Source organism: Phocoena phocoena, chromosome 14 (assembly GCF_963924675.1).
Source record: "Phocoena phocoena chromosome 14, mPhoPho1.1, whole genome shotgun sequence".
NCBI lineage: Eukaryota > Metazoa > Chordata > Mammalia > Artiodactyla > Phocoenidae > Phocoena > Phocoena phocoena.
In genome coordinates, this window is record NC_089232.1 from 13,870,305 (window position 1) to 13,886,311 (window position 16,007).

At 43.2% G+C, this 16,007-nt stretch overlaps 1 protein-coding gene across 2 annotated transcripts in view; it reads right to left on the reverse strand.

Moving 5' to 3' along the window:
* PTCD3 (pentatricopeptide repeat domain 3) overlaps positions 1–16,007 on the reverse strand; it is a 29,749-nt gene that overhangs the window by 7,320 nt on the left and 6,422 nt on the right. For both annotated transcript variants that reach the window (XM_065891136.1, XM_065891134.1), the window contains exons 5-15: positions 11,266–11,334; positions 10,666–10,770; positions 8,981–9,104; positions 7,023–7,138; positions 6,424–6,494; positions 5,222–5,309; positions 4,552–4,612; positions 4,225–4,310; positions 3,073–3,217; positions 2,351–2,401; positions 154–243 (exon numbers count right to left, since the gene is read on the reverse strand). In XM_065891136.1, coding sequence (XP_065747208.1) covers positions 154–243; positions 2,351–2,401; positions 3,073–3,217; positions 4,225–4,310; positions 4,552–4,612; positions 5,222–5,309; positions 6,424–6,494; positions 7,023–7,138; positions 8,981–9,104; positions 10,666–10,770; positions 11,266–11,334 — 1,006 coding nt within the window. The remainder of the gene's footprint in view (positions 1–153; positions 244–2,350; positions 2,402–3,072; positions 3,218–4,224; positions 4,311–4,551; positions 4,613–5,221; positions 5,310–6,423; positions 6,495–7,022; positions 7,139–8,980; positions 9,105–10,665; positions 10,771–11,265; positions 11,335–16,007) is intronic.

Below are 16,007 nucleotides of genomic sequence, written 5' to 3' on the forward strand. Positions count from 1 at the left end.
ACGGCATAAAAACTCAGGAGGGGAAGCACAGGAAGCATACAGCTTCCAAGAATTACTAAGCTAAATTAAACCCTGTCCTCATCACAAGGCTCTAATACCCAGCAGTCAGGAAAACAGGGCTCTCTGTCTTATACAAGCAATTTCTGTACATACCGTCATCCGGGTCCTTTGGAGAAAATTTCTTTCCCGTTAATTCATTCATGATGTCATAGATGATGAGGGACGATCCTTTTGAAGGGTTTTCTGCAGAACAAGAAGGCAACTGGGTTTTCTCATGAGTCCACTTCCTGTACAACCACCGAGTGTGCAGAACTAGTCCTAAGGCCGCATTTCTCCTTCCTCCACCCAAGGCACGGAGCTGGCCGGGCACATCCCTGCTCGAGCAACGAGCGCACCCTCTGCACAGACTGCAGCTCTCCCCAAGACCTGGGACAGTTACAGGTGCTCCCAACAGAGACTCCACCATTCCTTCTTAAGCTCCTCACAAGGTCGACTTGCATTGAAACGGGAGACAGACAGACCCTCACTAAGCCTGCATACTTAGAAAACAAACACGTTTTTGCTAATAAACATTTGGCGCTCCTTTTAAATATAACCAGGATGAGAGCCAAGAAAAAGAAAACTGTAGAATTAAAATGCACCTATGACATTTCCAATTAAACATTTCACATTATTAATCCACATCCCTTCCCCACCTTATCCATATGGAAGTGATAATATACTTTCCATGACAGCACAGATGTACTTTTGAAGTTCCTCAAGCATGTTTTCATTTGTTAGCAATCCTAATTATTCTGTTAGTTTTATAATAACCTATTTTATATGTATCATTTCTTCATTATGTCAGGCTTTCTCCTTTGGGTAAATTCTTAGGAATTATTATTACGGGCAGCCAATTTACATCCCTCAGACACACCAACACTCCTCCCCCCCATGGCCCTGGGTGTTACTTAGGAAGCACAAGTACCAATGACTTTAGTGAGCAACGGAACCAAAGTGATATGTGATGTTGAGAAATGGAATAGGCTTTGGGGTCAGAAATAAAAGTTTCAGCAAAATGACACCAAAGTTGAGTAAAAGTTTGGAAGACAGAATTACCATGGAAACTGTTTACCTGTCTTCAAGATAAAGTCAGTTAACTGCCCTTACTTACCGACAGGTGAGAATGTGAATTTTGTAAAACTAGCCCTCCGAAACAGATAATCGAGGTTTTCTGTTGTTTTCACACATAAAGTCTACCACAGGACAGAAGGACTACAACTGTCATTTCTGAACCCAGAGGTTCTTTCTCAGGCTGGGGCAAATGGATAGGAACCAACAGACTGTGAGTGCCTACTACCTGCCTTCCAAGGACAGGACTCTGTGCATAATTCATTTCATCATTACACCATGATGGCATCACTCAGGTAAGGTATCCAGTTCCTTCTGACACAGGTGGTAAATGGTAGAGGTGAAATTTCAACTCAGGTGTGCCTTGCTCCAAAGTCCATTCAGTAGAGCACAGCTGACCTAAAACTAGGTGACAAACAGAGCCTCAAGGTTCTCCCATGAGGTTGCAAAAGAAAGTTAAGGTTACTGTGGGGCAGCGCCATCCAGCAGCTTCCTGCAAGGATGGGAATGCTCTGCACCTGCATCGCTGCACATGTAGCCAGCAGCTACAAGCGGCTACTGAGCACTAATGCCATGAAGGAATTTTTAATTTTATTTCATTTTAATTAAATAGCCATGTGTGGCCAAGTGGCTACTGTACTGGACAGCACAGCTCTGGAGAGCAAAAGGAACTCCAGACTAGTTTCTCCTGACAAAAACTGTACACCATCCTTTCTTTTCTTAAAAAAAATAATTATTTCTGGCTGCACTGGGTCTTCGTTGCTGCGCACAGGCTTTCTCCAGTTGCGGCGAGCGGGTGCTACTCTTCGTTGCGGTGCGTGGGCTTCTCATTGCGGTGGCTTTTCTTGTTGCGGAGCATGGGCTCTAGGCGCATGGGTTAAGTAGTTGCAGCTCACGGGCTCTAGAGCGCAGGCTCAGTAGTTGTGGCGCATGGGTCTAGTTGCTCCGTGGCATGTGGGACCTTCCCGGACCAGGGCTTGAACCCGTGTCCCCTGCACTGGCAGGCGGGTTGTTAACCACTGTGCCACCAGGGAAGCCCCACCATCCTTGTTAGTACATTTAATGACCTCCCTCCCCTCCAGCTCAAGTTTTACATCACAGACAAGATGTTACTCCCCTCAAGAATAACGGTTTGCTCAGGCTGTAGATGATGTTATTTTGTGAACTGTCTAGTCTTAGTTCATAAGCAGTGAAGTTAGCCTAATTTCTACATAAATTAGTAGCATAATGACATACATACCATGTTGATAAAACAGCTGAATAATATAGTGATACGTTGCAAGCGAGGGCTCTTACGTTACCGGGTACATAGAGGAGAAAAAAAATACGTCAAACACAGCTATACAAAATACAGCTCGCCGATGCACACTGAACTAAAAATATATTAATGTTGGCATTTAAGTAAAAGATACATTTCTGTTCCTCTGAACAAAGACATTTGCTAGCTCATATGATCAATGTAAAGATGGAAAGGTGTCAGAGATTGAATCCCTCTTAGAAAGTCCAGACACCTATTACAGCCAATGCACAATGAGTTTCATTTAAGAAAACTAAAGCATACCAAAGTGAATTGATTCCCAAAACATCCTTCAATAAAGTAATTACTGAAAAATATACAACACACTAGCACACAATTGGGTTCAAATACTTAATTATGCTAGAAAATGTCACGAGTTTAAAACCAGCCAACTGTAGGAGAACAATTCTCCCTAGAATTAAGAAATCCATAAAAAAGTACCTAAAATACTGAAAGAATGTAACTTCCTATAAACAACACAAAGATGATAAAAGAGTTCCCATCATAGTAAATACACGTAATTAAAATGTGCCAAATGGTGGAAAGGAAATTCCCAACATACTATGTAAACAGCAAAGGAGTTTACAGTCTCTCTTTTGCTTGTCTGGACCTGAAACCTCTGGTCAGCACTGTCTTCAGTGAGGGACACCAGGACACATCCTCACCTATTCCAATGGCTTTCATTTCCCGTAAGGTCTGTAAGGCTGGCAGTTTTCCAATTGCATGAAATCGTCGGAGACATTTCAGAATAGTATTAAAAGTCTGTAGGTTGGGTTTCACGTTCTGTGCAACCATTTGTTTCAACAGGTCCTAGTTGAATCAAAAGCAGGAAGTATTTTTTATGCCTGGTAGGTAATTTATCCAATAAACTAATGTAACATACTAAAAAAGACTTGGGCTCTCTGCCTATGTTTAAAGTAGATGAATAAATACACCCCCAATTTCAGAATTATCTAGTAACTAGCAGGACCAGTAACTCTGCCCCTTAGAGAAGCCCCTCCATCAGTTACCCCGACAGCATGTGATCAAGGTGTCCAACTGTCTTTAGCGGCCCAGTGAGTTTGAGACTGAAGCAAGAGAGCAGACTAGAATGGATTGCGTTTTTTCCTTTTTTACATGCGCAGTATGGTATAACACGGTTTCTATTCCTGTCACTTCAATCCAGTGATTTCAATCTTTTTAAAAAATTAATTTATTTTATTTTTCGCTGTATTGGGTCTCTGTTGCTGCTGTGGGCTTTCTTTAGTTTTGGAAAGCGGGGGCTACTCTTCGTTGCGGTGCACGGGCTTCTCATTGCAGTGGCTTCTCTTGTTGTGGAGCACAGGCTCTAGGCACGCAGGCTTCAGTAGTTGTGGCTCAAGGGTTCTAGAGCACAGGCTCAGTAGTTGTGGCGCACGGGCTTAGTTGCTCTGCGGCATGAGGGATCTTCTTGGACCAGGGCTCGAACCTGTGTCCCCTGCATTGGCAGGCGGATTCTTAACCATTGTGCCACCAGGGAAGCCCCTCAATTTTTTAAATCTTAGCTAATAAATTTTTTCAATAAATGTGTCTCATTTTAATGAGAAAACCATTATGAGAAATAAGTGAATAGAGCAACCCAGGTCTTCCTGGATTCGAGCTGTATGCTTGGGTCACATGTCAGATACACCTACGTAAACTACAGGGCTGTTGGAAGGGTGTGAACAGGTCACCATGAGCTGAACGCCCAGCACAGTGACTGCCATGAAGATGCTCAGTGAATGCTGTCTCCAACCCACGTACTCCTAGCGAAGAATATTTTAGGCCTATTAGAAGACAAAGTGAGAGTTCCTCCTTACCAATATATTATTCCATTTTTCTTCTAATCTCTCATTCGCCACGAATGCTGTTGCTTCAATCAATGAATTGAAGGTGTGTACATCAGCTATAAAAGAAGAAAACTACTTTAACAAAATTTGGGGTTGAAGATTAAAGGCAAAGACATGCACACATGTCTACAAAACTAGAAAACTATTCTCTTCTCTGGCTCTGGACTCCTGCTTCAATCACCAATACCACAGGAAAAGATTAAGAATGAACAAATGACTGAGGTAAAATCCTGAGATTTTATAGATGCCTGAGAGAAGAAGAGGAAGGACAGAGGGGAATTCTCCAAACACACTTACCACGAAGTCTGTTGTTTAATAATTCAGTGTACAAGTTTAATGCCTGCATAGGAGCTCGGTGCTGGAAAAGGGAAAGTATGAAAATTAAGGATCACCAAATTTGTTCATTTAAGAAATATGTGCGTTATCGACTGCTCTAGGGTTTGGGAACACAGTAGTAAACAGATATGGTCTCATTCTCAAGAAACGTATCCTCCGTGCAGTGGTTCTCTAATGGGGCAACGCTGCTTCCCAGGAGACACTGAATAATGCTTGGAGACACTTTGGCTGTCACAGCTGGGGCGGGAAGGATGCACCACCAGCGTGCAGTGGACAGGAGCGGCTCCTCAAAGCCCTTCAAGGCGCTGGACAGCTCCACAAGAGCAGATTATCTGGCCCAACGGTGAACAGTTCTGAGGTTGAGAAGTGCTGATTTAGGGGAAGATAAAGATACATAAAACAGAGTTTCCCTGGTGGCGCAGTGGTTGAGAGTCCACCTGCTGAGGCAGGGGATGCAGGTTCGTGCCCCGGTCCGGGAAGATCCCACATGCCGCGGAGCAGCTGGGCCTGTGAGCCATGACTGCTGAGCCTGCGCGTCCGGAGCCTGTGCTCCGCAACAGGAGAGGCTGCAACAGTGAGAGGCCCGCATACCGCAAAAAAAAAAAAAAAAGATCTATAAAACAAACGTTACCTTCACCATTCCTCGGATCATTGTGCAGTAGGAATGTGCGTTTTTCTCTGGCATTAGAGCAAAGATTCTCTCAGCATTGTTTTTTGCTCTAGACACAAAAAAGTAAATGTGAACCAGAGGAAACAGGAAAAACCAGTAATAGCCACCAACTTACCACGTTCCAGGCACCGTGCTAAGCATTTTATGTGTATAATTCCAAGTAATTCTTGCCACCCAGAGTGGAAGACATGGTTATCATCATTGTGAAAACAGGAAAAACTGAGGCTCCAAGACCTCAAGTTGTTCAAGGCTTTACAGGCTAAGTGGCAGAACCAGGACTGAAAAGGTGTAATATATACTCAAGGTATTAAACAAAAAGCAAACTGCACAGCAGGGTACATAGTGACGTTTCCCCACCCTCTTTCAATTGGATACAATTCCCCAGAGGCAACCACAGACAAGCGGTGTCTCTAGAATCCTTTGTCCTATTCTAGCCTATCCCTGTGCTGTGTTACACAAATCATGCTGTACCTTGATTCTCCCTGTTACCAACATGTCTTGGAAATCAGACAGAACCAGGATTTGGGCCAAAATGGTACTCCACAGTCAATGCTCTTAACCACTATGAGAAATTATTAATATCTACTGAAAAAAATTAATTTTTGATTCTATTCATTTTATCACTTCAAAAAAGACTTTAGTTATTAATGGTAGTTTCCCTTTTTCAGACATCCATATGAAATACCTTTCTTTTATTTAGATGCTTCTACTCAGTTAATTTAATTCTGAAATGTTAAATGATATTCACCTTTTGTTCGGAAGTGAATACTTCTGTTTGCCGGCCACTAGTCTGAACTTAGAACTATGCTCTAGCATGTGTATTCTAACATAATAAAAAACTGTGAATCTTTTAGAATTAGAGGTATATATTGCAAGGCAGGACTACTGATGAAACTACCAGAAGAACCACACCATGAAGGCTGCATGGAGTTAGATGGAAAAAAGAAGCCAGGTGTCAACCTTGTGCTGCTGGTGGGAGGCAAAGATCTAAAGAAAAATGGTCCAAAAACACATGAAAACCAACTGAGACATTTATACTGCCCACTGAAAACAAACTGCACTTTAGAACATTCCAGGATCGTGTCTTCTTCAGGAGCTGATGGGGAACATTCCACGCACTGTACGGAGCCATAACACGAAGTTCTAATCATGCTGTAACATACCTCCAAGTAACTCCAAGCTGATGACCAGCCTTCTTCTTAGGTTTCTCGTTACTTCCCTCTGTGGCCTCTTCCTGAAATGAACCATCACCAACAGATATAAAACAAAATATGACAGTGGAATGCATTCTCTGAGGAAACTTCAGAAAAGCAAAGGAAATACAGATCCAATGGAAGGCAAAAAGGAAACCCAGTGTTTATTAAGAAATATTAATTTCTAAAGTGTAGAGTATGCTCACTCCTCTCTGCCCACCTACGTATGAATTTTTGAGGGGGTTGGAACCAGGGGTTTTTCCCCGTCCCTTACACATCATACTATATCACTTTAAGGAACAACAACAAAGGGGCGTGTCCAAACATTTCTGGTCAAAGGTTTGCTGCATGTGGCAGGCAAGGTCAAAATATTTTTAAGGAGGGAACCAGGGCAAAACAATTGTTAAAATCCGTCTCCTTCTCCACATTTTTGTCCAGGCTACGTACTATGCCACACCACACCTCGGAACAAATCTCTTCGACCCTAACACATGGCACAAGAGCCTGCCTTACTCTGAGGAGGTACCACTACCATAAGAAACTTGAAAAATCACTGCCAAAGCCATTACCAACTCTTCTGCTTGTTCACGTTGTTGAAAATTATAATTAGTTGAGGGCTCTTGGTTACCATAGTAACATAATAAATCCAAGAGGCTGTTAGTTGTTTCCAGAGATACGGTGGTTCCTGTGGGTAGGAGAAAAAAAAAAGGGAAAGAAACCTTGAAGCATCAAAGAACTAAAGCCTATTAGATGAAAATTCTTCCCTTTTTGTATGAGCTGTGGCCTTCCTGGCTACATATTCAGTCTCACCCATCACCTTCCTGATGGATGAGTGTGCACTCCACATCAGCTTAAACACTTGGAGTGATACAGACAGGACACAATCCCCAACAGTGCTGTGTGACAGAAAAGATAAAACACAAGATCAAGTTTGACCCTGTGCTCATTTATTTTATGGACTCATATCCCCAGAGAAATTATCTCACAGTTCTAACTATCATCTTCAAACTGAACCCTCTGCAAATGATCGCCACGTTGTCCCCCAGGGCCAGTTCCATTTTTACAAATGCAAGCAGAACTATTCCTCTTGGGTCCAGGCCCTCACTGAAATACCTGCCTAGAAATACTAGCATGAATGCCTAATTACAGTAGCCTTTAAAAAATTATTGCTCAAAACATTATGTTCCCATCTTGACTCTTATGAAGGGGGAGAAAAGGGAACAGGAAGAAGTACGAAACATAATTTAGTGCTTTAAAAGAAAACTAACTGCATTTGTCTAAAGAAAATATACTGATAATACAAACGCCCATCAGGAAACTTAAAAGCCCAGAAAAGACAGCATGGCAGAGTGGACAGGACACTGGTGATGGAGTGTAACTTGACTGGGTCTTACCATCTCAAAGCTGTGTAACCCTAAAGATTACTTGTAATCAGTTTCCTTTATAAAATGACGAGAAGCACACCAACTCATAAGGTGTTGTATAATTAAATGCCTAGCAAAGTGTATGGCACTTATTAGGGCCTTGATGATAAAATTTTGTTTCCTCCCCCAGTATGCTGCCTCATTCCATTACTCTGAATGAGTCGAGTGTTACGGGCTTGACACGCTGTCTTTAGTAATGCTTACTGAACATCTGCATGTGCCTACACCACTCAGTGTGTGAAACAAAGGAAGACGAGTCTTAGTACTAAGATGTTCATCGTACTCAGCCAGCAGAGGGAAAAGCCTCCCCAAATGATAACCTGCATCAGCAATTCATTTGTACACCCGAAGCTTTAACAGGCTACACACCAAAATTCTCAAATCAAACACAGCTTTCTGCAAACGTTTCTTGTTGTGTTTAAGGCTGTACTGACTCAGTCCAGTTTCTATCTCTGGCACGTTTGGCTGATTTTTCTCCTAAATCACTGAACAGCACTCGGGATTCTAAAACTCAATGCTGCTGCCTTCCACGTTACTATAGGTACATTCTCATGACAGCTTACAAGCCCTGGCACCTAGATCTACACCCCTGCAGGTCCATCCAGATCAAATCCAGAGGGCCGCAGGATGTGACAGAAGTGGCTTTCTCGAGGCCACAGTGCTAACTGGTGTCAGAGCCCATCCAAACCTCTGGTCCTGCAGCTTAGTGCTCTTTCCTTCTTAAATATTCCTTTTTTGTCTGCTTTATGCCTTCCAAACACACTTAAAGAATATAGGAAATGTGAATAGAGTATTACACACCTGATGTTAAAAACAGAAGCTAAGGAAGAACGGCTGTATAATTTGTCTACCTCTGATACAGCACAAGAGGACAAGATACTAACAAAGTTGCAACTCTACCCCACCCACAGTTTTAAAATGATGCTCAAGCAGAACATGACATATGACTTATTAAACTGTAAAAAACACAAACATAGCCACTGAGCAGAGGAAGTAGCATAGCACTTGTAACTTATACTCATAACCTATCTGGATCACATACGTAACTGTGGCCCACTTCCAAGCCCATGTTCCCAGAGAGGCTTCAAATGAACTTAAGTCACCTGCTTGCAAGAGCTGATCGAACATGTCCACAGAAGCTTTGACTTTTCTGAGCTTGATTCGTTCCTGCAGAGCAGCCTCACTTATATCTTCAATCTGAGGTTCAAAGTACTCAGGCATAAAACACTAGGAAAACAAGATGGCTAAAGTTATTGCAAACAGGGCAACGTCAAAGGTAACCGGGTAGGACAAAATTCTGATCACCAACACACCAAAATAAAACTTCACTGCTCCGATTCATGCTTCATGCACCAGATACTATTTTTTTTTAACAAGAATACCTCTGTAGGGAATATAACTTATTTCAAAAAACCTCTCCAGTCTCCAAAACAAGATTACTTAGCGATCTCCTAGCTTGGGGTGGAGAATTTAAAAGCACCCAAACATAAATATTTAATCCATATCTGAAGAATCTAATTTCCAACCAAACTTCCCAATTTCAAGGTGAACTTATTTTTCCCTTGCTAAAACCATCCTTCCTACTTTCCTCCCAATCTTGGTTAAAAGTGCCACAGTACACCCAGTTTGCAAAGACAGAAACCTTTCATCCTTGATACTTCTTTTACTCTAAACGTTTAGTACTACCAAGGTATGTTGACTTTACCTCACTCACCAATTTACCCAAATATTTACTGAAGGCCTGCCTACTACTTGATGCCAGGCACTAAGCTAGACACTGGGGATAAACAGACGGAAGTCATTCTCTACCCTCAAGATGCTCACAATCTAACAGAGAAAGCAAATAGGGAATAATTATGATACAGCGTGAATGATAAATGATGTAAAAGGTCTCAGAGGTATGCGAATGCTGCCCGCCATGGGGGCAGGGGATCCATGGACAGCTTTAAGCAGAAGTGAGCTAAACACAGAAGAGTAACTGTTAAGTCAGAAACTTAACGGGGAAAGGATAGCCAACAAATGATCATTCCACTGCTGCCACTGTCTTAGTTCAGGATTCTAATATTTTTATGGACACAATCACACTGACTACCTAATTTGTCCCCAAAAGTCGCTGCTTGAGAAGCACAAGAGGGTGTGTCTGGGTGTGTGTGTGTGCATGCTTTGGAAAGTAGGGAGATGTGAGAGGGAGCAGTTTTAGACATAATGAGTCTGAGTTACCACTTCCACTAATAAACTCAGGAGGGCAGAGCCCATGTTTCGCTCACCACCGTATGACACGCTAAGCACAATGCCTAACACACAGCAGGCCCTGCACACTCCTCATGGCTACAGAACAGAGGTAGCTGGAAATACAATCTGGAGTTCAAAGTAGAGACACCTAGGCCAGATATACAAGAATGCCAGATGGAGTATAGGGGTCACTGAAGCAGGAAGATTCTGGACAGAAAAAAGAGAAAGTGACTGAGCATGGAACCCTAAGAAAAAGACACCAGGGCTTAAGGAGTAGATAGAAAAGCTAATGAGGGAAATGAAAAAGGAACAGTCACAGGGGTAAAGATCTAAGAGTCTGGTGTCACAGAAACCAAATGGGGAAAATAAAATGGAGAGCAAATACATGTAGTTTAATAAAGGTTAGTATTGTAAGCAAAGATAACCATAAACATTAAAAGACTTTTCACCCAAATACTGTAGGCATTCAAATGGCTACTTAAATATTAGCCATGAAAACTTAGTTTAAGTTACAATTACATAGTATTACCTGAAAAGTCCAATTATCTCTCCTTACCGGTATATGAGGTTCAGCTATGTCTTTCTGAAAATATTTGGGATATGAATTAATAATAAACTTTGCTGCATTCTCCCCGGACTTCTTTGCCAACAAAAATGAATGCTATATAAAGAAAAAGATTTAGATATAAGTTGATATAACCTGTAATTTAAACTCAAGAGATCAAAGTCACACCCTCAGCAAAAATTATTCTGCCCCCGTAAAAAAAAACAGAATACAGTGATACACAGAATCCCAATTAGAAGCTAAACTACATAATTATTACTTATCTACCTCTGCTGAGTGTGACATAATTTCAGGTCACATCTTATATACAGCTTGAGGTATATAAAAGCAATGTGCTTAAACCGAGTGGATGGCTCTATAGTGGGAAAGAGCCCTAAGTACTAAAAACCCAAACCAAATACCCTCTCCACAGGCAATCTCTAAAACTTTTTAATAAAAGTAGTAAAAGATTCAGAAAATCTACCAATTTATCTATCAGCATCTGTAAACTTTTCAAAAGTTTTTACAACTAAGCTAAGTTATACATGTACTCTTGTACTCAAACCAACAAGATAAAACATAATACTAGAAAACTTTCATTAAAATACTCACAGATTCCATAGAGGATGTTGGTATGAGATAAGGATCATCTTGAAATGCGTAAGGGGCAGCTGTAGCATCCTGTGGACAAGACACAGAAGTCTCTTTAGCTAGATTTTTATTAAGAGGACCTTGCGGGTTTTGGTGATGACTAAAAACTCTGTAAAGTTTTAACTATACATGTATCACAGAAGCGGAAATATGTATGTCTGCAGACACTAATGCCTACACTGTACCCATGGCTCTGTAGAGCTGGTTGTAATTATGCACAACTTAAAGCAAACAATGGCTCAAACCCCCATGACTGCTTTTTAATTGAAGGCTGCTATCACCAGGGACAATTGCTGTTTTAAACTGAAGGTCAAGAGCTTCTGAATTAACTAGCCTGGGCACCAGCTTCCTGCACTAAGGTTTCCTGCAAATGGAGGAGAGGAGTTACTGGGCCCTCTCTGGAGGCAGGAACAGCAGCTTCTCCCGCGTCCTGTTGCCCAAGGTTCTATACTTCCAGGTAGAACCCTAAGCAAAATTAACTCTCCAGCCCCACTAGAGGCTCACTTAGAACAGCCCTCAAATTACTTCTTCTGGCCTTCTTCTATCCCTTGGAGCCCCCTTCCCTGGGCCTTCTGGCAACTTTGCTCCACAGGAAAAATTCAACTTGCATCCTGAATCTCTTCTGTCCCCTTGATGCCTTGTCTTACTGACCTGGATTCTCCAGGGGAGAGCCTCCCTGCGGCTCTCACAGGAAGGACGCTCATACCTAGGGCGCAGAGGCAGTACTCTTTGGGGTCCTCGCTTCCTGATGCCTGATGCTGTATTCCCTTTATACTCATTTGAGGCTCCTTTCATCTGGTTATACCACTCTCTACCAACATGTGGTGGGTATGTAATGGCAACGCAGAGGAAGCAGTTCTAGGGCAGTTGCCCTGGACTATTACTCCCCGATTACCAACTGTTGCTTGGCTCTGTCCTGTCCACCATCCTCATCAAATACCTGTTTGGGGCCCCTAGTTCTGTGACATGCTGGACTTCCCTTACTAGACTTACTCTTCCTATTTGTTTCCTACATTTTCCTCCCTCAATGATTTCCAAGCCCCTCATGGCTTCTGAGGAACAACTTCTCTACTCTGGCCCTGTAGCTCAGATGCCTCACTCTAATTTACCCCCAGCTGAACCTCCTGACAGAGCTCCTTCTCCCTCCTATCTTCTCTGTCTCAGTGAATGGGACCAAGCACTCGGCAAGCCAAGCCAAAGATCCTCTCCTACTACTTCCACTCAACTAACCTGTCACCAGCTGTGGTCAACTCGAGCTCCTTAACATCCCCTACCTACTCCACCGTCCCTTATCCCCACTGCCACTGCCTTAGTTCAGTACCTTCCTTATTCATTCATTCCATATTTACTGAGCACCTCGAATGTGCCAGGCATTATTCTAGCTACCAAGGAGACAATAAAATCTTATCCCCCATAGAGCTCACAATTTAGTAGGGAAAAAAATCTCCAGACAACAAAAATAAATAAAACATATAGTAATTTTAAAGGTAATAACTGCTATGAGAAAGAAAGGAAGGGAGGGAGGGAGGCAGGGAAAACGAACTATCAGAGAACAGAACCATACATTTATTAATTTGTGTGTGTGTGTGTGTGTGTGTGTGTGGTACGCGGGCCTCTCACTGTTGTGGCCTCTCCCGTTGCGGAGCATAGGCTCCAGACGTGCAGGCTCAGCGGCCATGGCTCACGGGCCCAGCCGCTCCATGGCATGTGCGATCTTCCCGGACCAGGGCATGAACCCACATCCCCTGCATCGGCAGGCAGACTCTCAACCACTGCACCACCAGGGAAGCCCTAATTCTTTTTTTAAATTAATTAATTAATTAATTTTTGGCTGTGCTGGGTCTTCGTTGCTGCGCACAGGCTTTCTCTAGTTGTGGCGAGCAGGGACTACTCTTAGTTGTGGTGCACGGGCCTCTCATTGCTGTGGCTTCTCTTGCTGTGGAGCACAGACTCTAGGCGCATGGGCTTCAGTAGTTGTGGCACATGGGCTCAGTAGTTGTGGCTTGCAGGCTCTAGAGCGCAGGCTCAGTAGTTGTGGCACACGGGCTTAGCTGCTCTACAGCATGTGGGATCTTCCCGGACCAGGGCTCGAACCCATGCCCCCTGAATTGTCAGGTGGATTCTTAACCACTGTGCCACCAGGGAAGTCCCCGAAACATACAATTTTAAATGGTGTGGTTGAGGAAGGCCTCAATGAAAAGGCTTGAAGAAATGAAGGAGGAAATTATGTGGATATCTCAGGGAAAAATACTCCAGGCAGAATAAACAGCAAACATTAAAGCCCTGAGGCAGACCCAGGCCTACTAAGAAACTGAGAATTAGCCAGGAGGCCACGTAGAGCAGAGCCATCAAGGAAGACGGTAGGAGATGTGGCAGTGGGGGTGGTGGCTGAACACGTAAGGCCTCAGATGCCCTCGGATGGACTTCAGCTTTTATTTGAATTATGACAAATGAGAAGACAAATGAATTCTGAGTAGGAGAGGGATGTGATTCAACACTGTAGCAGGTCACTACAGCTGCTTAATTGAGAACAGTCTGTAGGGGGCAGAGGAGGTGAAGAGGACAGAGACTGTTGTAATTAATCCAAGAGATGATGGTGGCCTGGATGACCTAGGGGATCATGGTGATGACAAGTGCTCAGGATTTGGATGCTGTGCAGGAAGAAAAGTTACCAGGCTTGAAATTGCTATTCTTAGAAAGGCCTGCTTACAAGGCCTGGTGGGCATCTGGGAACTTGGATTTTGGAGGGTTCCCACCATTCCCAGTACTGACCTAAACTGTACTATGTGGTTTATGCTAAACTCCTGCTTTCCTTCTGGGAGTGTGGAATTCTGGTATGTGCCAGACATAGACTCTGGGCACTGAGTCTCTAAAGAGCTTTCCTGGTAGACTTTTCCAGGTGTCGTCACAACCCTGCTGGAGGAATTAAGTGAGTCCTTTGTGACTCCACTGGGAAAACACTCCTGGAAGCTTTCTCCTGGTCTCCTTTGGACTTTACCCCGCGTGCCTTCTTCTTTTGCTGCTTTTGCTTTGTGTCCTCTCGTTGTGATAAAACATAGCTGTAGGACCAAATGCTCAGTCCTGTGAATCCTCCTAGCCAACCACTGGACCTTGGCGTGGTCTTTGGGACTCCGTACACAAATATTTTGATGGAAGAAACAGGATTTACTGAAGTGCAGCACATGAAAAAGAGGAGCAACTAAAAGCATGGAGCTGCCATTAATGAGATGGCAAAGAATGTGTGAGTTTTAGAGAGAAAGGGGCTGGGCTCTGGACATGTTAAGATCATTATTATACATCTGATAGGAAAGGTTTCTCGTATCCACATTGCTGTCTTTCCTAAAATTTTTTTGTTTTTTTTTGTTTTTTTTTGTTTTGCGGTATGCGGGCCTCTCACTGTTGTGGCCTCTCCCATTGCGGAGCACAGGCTCCGGACGCGCAGATTCAGCGGCCACGACTCACGGGCGCAGCCGCTCCGCGGCATGTGGGATCTTCCTGGACCGGGGCACGAACCCGTGTCTCCTGCATCGGCAGGCGGACTCGCAACCACTGCGCCACCAGGGAAGCCCCCTAAAATTTGAATGATTATGTCACACCACTGCTTAAAGTCTTTCGGTAGACTTGAATAAAAATCAGAAGACCCTAGCATAGCATTCATACTCTTGCCTCACCTCTCATTGCTATACCCCACAAATTCTTGCTTCCCCCATACAACCTACTCATTCTATGCCTTTGTGCCTCTGCTCCTGGTGCTGCCTCTGCTAGGAATGCTCTTTCCCACTATCCTGGCTTCTCATCTTCCAAGCGTCGATCTGATACCAGCTCTTCTGGAAGTCCTTTCCCAGTCTGGGTTATGCACCCTCTCCTCAGTGCTCCTTCAGCCTCCCTCTCTAGAAACTATGCAAGGACGCTGTCTTAATTCTACAACCAGCACAGTGCCTGGTAAGCACAGTTAAGGGCAGAATGTGTGGTTACTGAATGAATGAGTGACTATCCCTTGGATTTTAAATGCCCAAACACAGACAAGTCAGACAACTCCACACATAATTCTGTAACTTCTTTGACTTGAAAGGGCCCTGGGCCATTCTCATTAAAAAACTGAGAACAGTCTCAGAGGCCTATTTCAAGAGTTTACATTTCAGGTGCCTATTTATGGATAAGTGAGCTGAAAATCTCAATGTCTTGCTAGTGTGGAGATGCAGTATTTAAAAACCCGTCCTCAGATACTGCTAGGGTATATCAGTGCATATTTGGCCTGACAGCCTATAAGTTTAGCATCTACAATAGAAGAAAAATTCTGGAAATCTGCGATAACGGTCTCAGGGAGGGTCAGAATCCACACAGACATTGCAGCAAAAAGAAAGGACTTAATTACTTTAGACATTTCCCCCACAGCTGAAACTGAAAGTACGGTTTGCAGCTAATGAAAAATACAATCAATCAGAAAGTTCCATTTCTAAGACATTTACCAGGGTTTCAGTTTATCTATCAAGACTACAGACTCTATTCTTGAACTGTCAAGAGAGCAAATTATTCACAAATAAATCACCAAGATAGCTGGAGCAATAATGAAATAGCTAGCACTTACCGAGCATGTCCTTTGTGTTAGGCACGGTCCTAAACCCTTTCACGTGTACTAACGTATTTAATTCTCACCCAAACCTCAAGGTTTGGTGCTATAATTAAATCCCCATTTTATAGAT